Source organism: Gossypium arboreum, chromosome 12 (genome assembly GCF_025698485.1).
Source record: "Gossypium arboreum isolate Shixiya-1 chromosome 12, ASM2569848v2, whole genome shotgun sequence".
Classification (NCBI taxonomy): domain Eukaryota; kingdom Viridiplantae; phylum Streptophyta; class Magnoliopsida; order Malvales; family Malvaceae; genus Gossypium; species Gossypium arboreum.
Window position 1 is genome coordinate 93,849,509 of NC_069081.1, and position 10,607 is coordinate 93,860,115.

General features: G+C 26.9%; 1 protein-coding gene across 1 annotated transcript; it reads left to right on the top strand.

Moving 5' to 3' along the window:
• The first annotated feature begins 8,481 nt into the window (after positions 1-8,481).
• Positions 8,482-9,084, top strand: LOC108478916 (protein NIM1-INTERACTING 1-like). Its single transcript, XM_017781370.2, has one exon. It carries the CDS (start codon positions 8,639-8,641, stop codon positions 9,005-9,007), a length of 369 nt encoding a protein of 122 aa, XP_017636859.1. The 5' UTR covers positions 8,482-8,638; the 3' UTR covers positions 9,008-9,084.
• The last annotated feature ends 1,523 nt before the right edge of the window (positions 9,085-10,607 follow it).

Below are 10,607 nucleotides of genomic sequence, written 5' to 3' on the forward strand. Positions count from 1 at the left end.
TAAAACTATAAAATATAAATATAAAAATATAAAATTTGTTTGAAAAAGTAAAATGTATGTGAAAAATAGGATGCCGCCCATTATTTAGCGACACCTTTTGAAACTATCATATTATTATTATTAATGTCATCTGACATATTAATGTAAAAATTGGAAATAATTCGTATTTTGAACTTACTGGATACTACCTTTTGAAATGCATCCATAGTCAATTATTTAAAGTAAGCTTTGACCCGAAATTAATAATTTGAAAAAAGAAATTCAATTAATAAAATGCATATATAAATAATTCCCAAAATCACGTGTCTCTCATCAATATTTTCAAAAAAGTCAAATGTGAATCATATGACCAAACATGGCTAAAGTCCTACCTACCGAAACTAATTTTATGATATAAATAAAAAATGAAAATTTTGATTAGATTCGTGAGCGATCCAAGTTGAGCATTGTGATGATTCGTTTGGTAGTTCGAGTAGTTAGGACTCAAATTTAGTTCAATAATTAATAAAATAAATTCGAGTTTTATTTTTTGAGTCAAATAACATACGAGTATCAATATTTTATTTACACACATACTGTAACAAGAAATAAATTAGAAAGGCATAATGATTTATTTGACCCTCCCAATTAATAATAAAAAAATTATTTTAGCTATTCATTTAATTTTTCGTCTCTTTTAGCCTTTAAACTTGTATTTTTATCAAATTACCCCAAAACGAACGGAAAAGTTAACGTCAATTAACTTTGTTAATGTGCCATCCACGTGACAATTCACGTGTATGCTGTCAACAGTGTAAAAAATCGTTAACTTTTCTATTCATTTTTGGTAATTAGATAAAAAACACAAATCTAAGGGTAAAAAAATGAAAAATCAAATGTAAAACCAAAATGATTTTTTTATATAAATTATGGGAATTAATAGTAGGATTTTTTTTGAATAATCTTATTATAGATTCTGATCATTTTTTTTTGACATAATGCTTAAAACTACCTATAGCTTCTTCTCAACCCATAAATTGAAGGATAATGCACTTCAATGTACTTGAACACACGTCTTCCTATATTGACAACAAATATTCATACTAATCGAGCTAAGACTCAATCAGTAATTAATTTACTTTAGGCATTCAAGAAGATAAAATTAGTAGTTTATAAAAATAGAACCAACGAATTAAAAAAATTAATTTTTAATGGGTTTAGATTATTTAAGATTAAGTATGATGTGTCATATTAATCTCAGATGTAATAAGCTTAATCCCACCTGATTAGATCTAGGACCACCCCTAGTTAAAAGATATAGGTAGCCTTTTTTATTATATTAAGTTTATTTACTTTATTTTACTTTATATAATTTTTATATAATTTTATTAATAAATTTAAATTGATAACATGTTTAGTGATGAGATTAGTATAGGCATTGTTTCAATACAGGAGGACATTAATTCGTATGCGTTGAAGCGCATTATCCTCTTATTTATGGATTGAGGAAAGGCTATGGGTAGTTTTAAGCTTGTGTAAAAAACATAAAAGTAAATATGATCAAAACTTATAACGAGATTGTTCAAAAAAGTATTAATTTGTTTATATTTAAAAATCTAATAAAAGGAAAAAAACCCATAATGTTAGTAAAAGATATATAATTATCAAAGATTGAATAAAAATAATTATATATATATTCTAAAAATAATATTGGCATGCCTAAAAGAGTTTAGAATAACTAGTACGAATATGAGTAAATTTGAGTAAAATTAAGGTGCATTTTTCAATTGCACTGAACTTAAACAATTATGTATGATATTGATACAATACATAATTATCCGATCTAATCCATGAATATATTGATTGGATATCATGAAAAAGCTCTCATAGTGAGGAACTAAAAACTATAATTAAAGGACTGAGGAACTTTCTATCTATCTATACTAAGGGTGAAGCTAGAAATTTTTTAGAGGCGTAATTAAATTATATATTTTATGATTGTAAAATGTAATTTCACCATTTTATTAGCCTATATCTTTATCATTTTAAAAGATTAAATCAAATTTTTATAATTTTTGTGGCCAAAGTGTATTTTTACCATTACTAATTTAAAATTTTATAAATTATAAAGGAAACTAAATGAATTTTTTTCATTTTAGGGAGGGGCAGAGCCCTGCTAATCTCGCCCTTGATCTATACTATATTTAAAGTGTTAATTGAGTTGCTATCACTTATTAATTATATTTCAATCAATTGAATATTTATCGAAAATCCTCTATTTTATAAAACAAGACATATTAATATGATGCTATTTTTGTTATTTTAAATTATGTAAAATAAAAAAACTTATATAATTCAAACTCAAAATATAATATTTTTAATATTTTAAATTTATTATTTCAATCAAATACTCATTTATGTTTAACATTAATTTATTTATAAATATATTTGTTACATAGTCCACAAAGCGAATTTGAAAGTCCACAAATCAAATTTGAAACCTATGAACTTAATCAAAACTAATTGCAGTGATAGAAAAGAAACGAGTTAATGGCATCAAACATCTCCAAATTATGATTTTCACTTTAAATTGGTTGTTGTAGGCCAATTTTGGGCCCTTTTACAAAATACCCACAGCCCAATTTTATGCACACTTAAACCTCATCCCATTTCATAAACCTAATACCCATCTAAATTAACCCAAATAAAACCCAAGTACAACCCAATTACCCAAACCCTCTAAAACCCAAATACAACCCAATACCAACCTAACTACTACCCATACCCAAATTAGCCCAATAACAAATAGCCCAATTCTAACCCTGGCCCAGAAAAAAAACCAAAACTTTCAGCCAAGGGAAACCCTAGGCCGCCGCATGCTAGGCATGCCTCTGCCCGAGACCTGGCACCAGCCACTACCACCACCACGCCATTGCTGCCCACCATGCTTCTCTGACAACGGCCATACCCTGCAAAAGAAGACAAACACCAAGACAGAGGCAGACAATACAGGAGCAGTAGCAAGAGGTTTAAAATATTGTTTTAAAATGGCTATAAGAGCCAGATCCAATTGTAAATAGGGGGATTTTTTTACAAAGATTGAAAAGAAAAAAAATACAAAAATCCCTCCGAATTTTGAACACAAAAGAAACATCAACAAAAAAGGTTGCATTTTTTTCCTCTTCTTTCGAATCTTTTTTCTTTCTTTTTTTTTGTTTTTTTTTCTTTCTTTATATATATACATATACATATATATATTATTAAAATATAAAAAAAGGGAAAATTTTTACCTTTTTCGCCCTCCACGGGGGGTGGCCGGTGCACCGGCGACGAACAGCGGCCGACGATCGGCCGGTGACCAGCCCCCTTGGCCGGATTTCCTTCCCCCCTCCCTTCTCTCTTCTTTCTCCCTTCTTTTTTTTTCTTTCTCTCCTCAAAATGATTTTTTTTTGTCAAAAATTGGCCTCATATAGCCCTCCAAAACGATGTCATTTTGGGGGCTGCCCTTTAACCCCAAAACGACGTCGTTTTGGCCTAACCCAATCCGACCCGACCCGTCTTACCCTAGGATCCGCTTGTTTTTTGTTTGATAGTCTAATTGCGCGATTGGCCCTTCCGCCTTTTCATGTTTTCGCAATTGAGTTTTTAATATTTCCTAATTAGGCCCCGAAATTTGTCGCGCTTTGTGATCTAGTCCTCTGCCATGCGCTGCGTTTTAGGAGGAGGGAATATTGCGCTTTTGGGCCCCCAGAGTTGCCCGCGTGTTCATTTTGGTCCTTTGCCCTTTATTTCTTTTTAAATTTGCCCCAAAATTCTGTTCTTAGTTCGATTTAGTCCTTTTTAATTTATTTTCAATTTTTTTTTACATATTATTAATATTATTACTATTATTTTATTTCTATTATTATCTTTATTATTACTGTTAGTATTATTTTCATTACTATTATTTTTATTAACATATTAATTATTTTCTAACGTATTATTATTACTAATTATTATTATTTCTAGTTTTATTATTATTATTAATATTAGTGTATGTATATTATATATGTATGTATATATATTTATATATAGTACTATTTTAATTACTTTATTTTAATATTACTATTATATTATATTTGCTTTTTATATACTTCATTATTATTTCTAATATTATTATTATTATTATTATTATTATTATTATTAGTCATTATTTATTTCTAATATGTATATATTATGTAAATGTTTAAATATTATATTATATATATTCTTCATGTATGTTATGTATATATGTTTTAAATATTATATTTTTATATATTATTATATATATTTTAATAATATTAGTTATATATTTTTATACTATTATATGTATATTTCTAATACTATTATTTATATATATATATATATATGTGTGTGTATATATTTGTGTAGTGTACAAAGTAGTTTTTATTATTATTATCATTTCTAAGGTATGTCTATATTGTATATGTTTTATATATGTTATGTATATATTTTAATATTACTAATTATATATATTTCTTATACATTTCCATGTACATATTTTTATACCATCTTATGTATATATTTTTAAATACTATATTGTATATATATATATATTCTTAATACCATATTGTGTATATATCATTATTACATTTATTTTACTCCTACTATGTTTGTTATTAATATCAAGACATATATTTTATTATACTTGTATGCATATTTTATATATAGTATTATTTTCATCTATCATTATAATTATTTTACCCATTAGTTTCACTATCATCACTTATTATTTTATATTACTATGTATATATTTTTCATATACGTCATGTGCAGACATTTTTCATATGTATACATGTATATATTATGTATATATTGTAACATTATTAGTTATATTCTCACTATCAAACATTATATATAGTTTACATACATACTCTTAATATCATGTATCTGTATTCATTATTTCCATTTCATATTTAATTCTAGTATCATATATATCTTTATTGTTTATAATATTATTGTCACATTTATATTCGCCTCAATGTACCTCTAGATTTGTCTTTTATTTTTTTATTTATTAATTTGCTTTGCATTACTTCAAAAACTATATTCTTATTTTCTAATTAATTTCAATAATCAAGGCAACGTACCGATTTAACGTTAAGCCATCGATTTCATCGCTATGTTGGGTGAATATTAATCGACTCATGTTAAAACGGTATATCCTTCTCAAAAGAAAACGAAACTTGAAATTTCTCGTGTTTTACTCGGTCACGATTCAATGTTACTTTGAACTTGCAATTTTAAAAATTAAGACAACACTTGTTTATAAGATACCAATTTTGGGCGTCGCGAGGGTGCTAATACCTTCCTCGCTCGTAACCGACTCCCGAACCCTAAATTTTCTCTGGATTTTAACGTAGACCTAAACTCAGCCTTTTATTTGTTTTAATAAGAGATCTAATAGGTGTCCGATCACACCTAGGAAAAAGGATCGGTGGCGACTCCCTGTTTATTTCAAAAATCAAACGTCAAATTTCAAACTTTTTTTCAATAAATCGCCACAATTAGCGACCAAGCTAAACTAAAATTTTTACGTCGCTACATTGGTCTTCAAATTTTAAAATATTCTAATTACATCATCAAATTATTGATGCTATCAATAAGGTCCTTCTGTTATTAAAATTGTTAATTTAATCATTAAATGAGATATTAGATCTTATGAGACATGATTTAAAATGAAAATTAAAAAATGAATATTGTAAAAATATTGGTTTTGAGGTTTTCGAATATTTTAAAGAAACTATCGTTCACTTTATTTTTCTTTTCGTTTTACCTTATTTTTGTTTTTAATTTTATAAGGTATACCGCAACATTTTACTTTCCTTCAAATTCTCATTGTAAGTATATCACATTTTATGTGTAATTTAATGGTTAAATTAACGATTTCAATAATGAAAGTACATGATTGATATAATATCGATAGTTTAGAGATATAATTAAAATATTTTGAAGTTTGAGAACTAAATTCAAATACGAGACATAATTTGAGGATGTCCAGTACAATTATCTCAAAATAAATTTATAAAAAAGATTGGTTGGTACTGAAATTGTTGATTTATTTCTTATAAAATTTTGACGAGCTTCTGATGAAGACAGAAACAAAGATCATTTAGTTTTTTAAAAGAAAGAAAGAAAAAGTTGAAATTTATAAAATTTCCGATTGAGTATTAGTTTGGTTGGCATTGACATTGATATTGTTGCCAGTGTATAAGGACGTAGGTTAGAGCGTGCTGAAACGCGTTTATCTTCTTATTTAAGGGTTGAGATGAGTTATAAATAGTTCTAAACACTTTATCAACTTAAAAACATTCAGATACGATATGTTAATATATACTTAACAGTCGAATGTTTTTACGTAAAACAAAAAGTTACTTTTTTTTACTTCAAATTTAACATACGATTTATATAAATGGAACATGAAATTTAACAATTAACTTATTAAAATATTGATGATAAAAATTTATGAAAGGGCTGTATTGTTTTTTATATATTATATAAATTATATAAGTAAATATCACAATAAGAACATTAAAATATGTTAAATTATTTGTATTTTTAAAGGTATCAATAGAAGACAAATTAAGATTACCCGTTGACTAATTCAGAGTCTAACTTATGGAAATCTGATATGTAAATTTAATGCCCACTTGATAAAATCATTGACCACCATGTTTATATATGTTCTTTATACCATATTTTATTAAAATTTTAAACAAGATAATTTTTTTAATATTTACCTTATTTATATATTTAATTTTATATGATATAAATTAGGATAAATTATATTTAATGTCACAAAATTATTAGTAAATTTACATTTTAGTTATTCAACTTCAAAAAATTACATAATGGTCACTGAACAATTCGAAAATTTTCATTTAAGTCACTGAATTTTTCGAAAGTTTTTATTTAAGTGGGCTATTATTTTTTTAAAAGATTGGCAAGCGAGCTCTAAGCAACTATTCCACGATCGGTACGGTAGATGACGAGTAGAAGAACATACATTATATTCAAGTTGATCTAACAATCAGTTTTAGAAATTGAAGAATAAAGCTGTTTGAATTTTGGTTCACAGATTCATAACATTCAAAATTGTTTCATGAAAAAATTTTGAATTGTAGAAGAGAAGGGGAATGAGAACTTTCAATTGGTGCTGACATGCGAACAAAGAAGGCCACAATGATTTCAATGATCACTTTTGAATAGTTTAGTAACCTTGAGTGTAGTAATTTACCCTATAAATTATATAATATATAAAATAAAAATATTATAAAATTGAAAAAAAAAACTCGGGTTGTACATTGTTCATTGAAGTGTCAAACAAAGAGCTTAACCACTATCCCCCTTATGTTGTTGGTAGTAGGCAACAAGGAAGTCAACTTCATTTTAGTATCGCCCATACTGGTCAAAATGTTCTGTTCCTGTCGAAAACTAGAATAACGAATTCTAGTTTCTGTTCTGCTGCAAATTTCAATTGGTATCGACCATACTGGTGCTCTTTGGCCCGTTTTGGTTTGTATAGGTGCATACTAATTTGTACAAGATTTTAATATTTTAAATTAGTTTTTAGTTTTTTTTATCTTAACTATTTTTTATAATTACATTTAAAAATAAAATATAATCATTTAATTAAGTTGTTTAACATAATCAATAACTTTCAAAATTAATATTTTATATAAAAATATTTATATGTATATACTTGAGTAACGTCTAAGATGAGACCTTATTATTGTGAGATCTTTTTTAAATCAATGATTGTGGTTAAAAAACAAAAATGAAGAGACTATAGTTATTTGATCAAATCAAGTCAAAAACTAAAAAATTATGTTGGTGACTTAGAACTTGTTAAATCTGAATTAATTCCTCTCTATCTTAATGTTAAAATCGGTTGAATTGGTTAAAAAGTAAACTCAAGTTTTTCAATGCAAACCTTACGTGACATAATCAACAATAAATCAAGAAAAAATCAATAAATTTAAAATAATACAACTAAACATATTGTTATAGGCATATATTAATATTAAAATAAATCGATATATCTATTCATACAATATTTATTACATTAATTGACAACTTATTATATATTTTAAAACTTAATTTTATTTATTTATTAGATATAATATTTTTATTCTAACATTTGAACATTGAATTTAAAATTTAAAATTTAAAATAATATAAACTATAAATTTGACGACAGATAAACTCGAACCTTCAACATGGACAGCAACATGAAAGAAACGCAAATCCGTAAAACCCCATAACGTCACCGGATTTTTATATTACGTCACCTACGTTACGTAAAATTATTCGAATCCCTTTACGTCGACAAGCTACCAATATCCATGCTTACGTCATTAAAGTGACGGAATCCATCATCCCACGCGTCACGGTGTGCGCCCGCTAAACCGGAACCCCTTAGCTCCCTACACTGCATAAATCTTGGCCGGCAGGAAGGGTAATTCAGTCTTTTCTCCAAATCAAATTGTGGTATAAATTAACGCTCAACTTGAAGAAATCAGCAATGAGCAACCACTGCAAGGATAACGAATACCTTATTTTATTTTTCTGAAAAGAAGAAGAAGCAGCTCTGTTTCAATTTCATACCCTGTTTTCTTGTATGGAAAGAGAGAAAAGTAAAGCTTATGTTAATGGCGAAGACGAAGAACAAGAAGATGAGAAGATGGAGGAGTTCTTTGCCTTAATAAGGAATTTTCAAGAGGCACGTGATAAAAGAAGAAATGAGCTGAAACAAATGGAGACGAAGACGAAGACGATGAAGGGGGAAAACAAGGTAAGGAGGTTAAACAACAATGAGCAGCCGAGTTGGGTTCCGAGTTTTGAATGGGCTGATTTTAATGAAGAAATCGAGTTTCGAAAACCGCCTATTATTTACCCAACACCATACAACGGCGACGATGACGATAAGGAAAAACAGCAACAACATGATGAGGAAAACGATGGTTTAGATCTTAAGCTCACCCTTTAGCCTTTTTTTTTTTTATGGGTTTAAAACAATGTTAATTACTAAGTATTTTTAATGAAATTAAATTTAGGTTTTTGTTATTCATGTTTTGATTTCTGGGATTCTAAAATTCGGTATTTGCTTTCATCGACGAAGAAAAAGGGATTGGTTTTCTATGAGTGGAAATATGGTCCTCGTAAAATCGTTTCGGTTCGATTCGGTTTTATAAAGTAAGATTTAATTTGGGTGGGAAATATTTTCTCTGCAATGATAGGACCCCTAATGTGTGCAGATTTTTTTTTATCAGTTTAGGGTTAATTTATCAGAAGTCCTTTAACTATGGGTTTGGTTTTAAATTGATATTCTAATTTTATTTCATTTTAATTGAGTGCTTTTAAAGTATTAAATATTAGAGATAACTGCACTAAACATTTATAAATTATGACTCTCATTCTAACTTATCTTCAAACTTTATAACATTCTAATATTATATCAATAAGATCATTCTATTACTAAATTCGCTAATTTAATTGTGAAATGAGACAATTAAATCATATGTGATATAATTTAAAATGAAAAATTTAAAGAATAATAAATATTATAAAATGGATTTCGTAAAAGGTTTTGGTTTTGAGAAATTTAAAGTTTTTACAAAACCTATTGTGCACTCTTTATTTTTCTTTAAAATCTTGGTTTAGAATTAATGGATTCAATAATGAAGGATCTAATTGATATGACATTAATAATTTGAGATATAATCAAAACGTTTTGAAGTTTATACGTCAATTTAAAATGGGGATCATAGTTTGAAGGTGCCTAGTGCAATTAACTCTTAATTACATATCATATTAGAATTTACATTTTTCCATTTGTTTTTTTAATTAGAATTTAAATTTTATTTACCACATGGAATATAGGTGGACACCTACACACTTAACAGCCAGCTAAGCACCCGATAGACAGTTTAGTGACTAAAAAATTAAATCCTAATTACTTAAGTGACTAAATAGTTAGTTTTAAAGTTAAGTGATTAAATTGAAAATTTATACATAGTTTAATGATTAATGCTATAATTTATCTATATGATTTTGATATTTAAAGATTACCGCAAAAACTCAAAAATCAATTTTAATTAATTTGAAGATATTAAGTGCAATTAACCCATTGGTTAGTCTGCTAAAAACTTTGAGAAACATGAGGCCTGACATTGAGAAAATAATAAAATACAGGATTTCAATTATTTGTATAAGAAAAGAATGATTAAATTTTTTTTTAAAAATATATTTTTAAAAGTTAATGGCACTAACCAAAATAAATATTAGGCAGAATTATTAAATTCACCTTCAATGTTTCGAGATATTCTCACTTAAGTCTTTAATGTTTTGTTTTTGTTACAATTTCACCCACAACGTTGTAAAATTTTTAAATAAGACCAAAATGGATGAAACCTTTAGTCAATTAACTGCCAACATATTTATCCACCGTGGAATGCCACCTCTGTTCAATGATGTGGCTTAGGATTATTATTTAAAAAACATTTAAAATGAAAAATAAATCGAACTTCTTTCCATTTATATTTTTGCAAAATTCTCTTCTTTTTTTCAGTTCTACTAATTTTCCTTCG

Coding starts and splice junctions, on each gene's coding strand:
- LOC108478916 (XM_017781370.2), top strand. CDS start 8,639: ATGGAAAGAGAGAAAAGTAAAGCTTATGTTAATGGCGAAGACGAAGAA.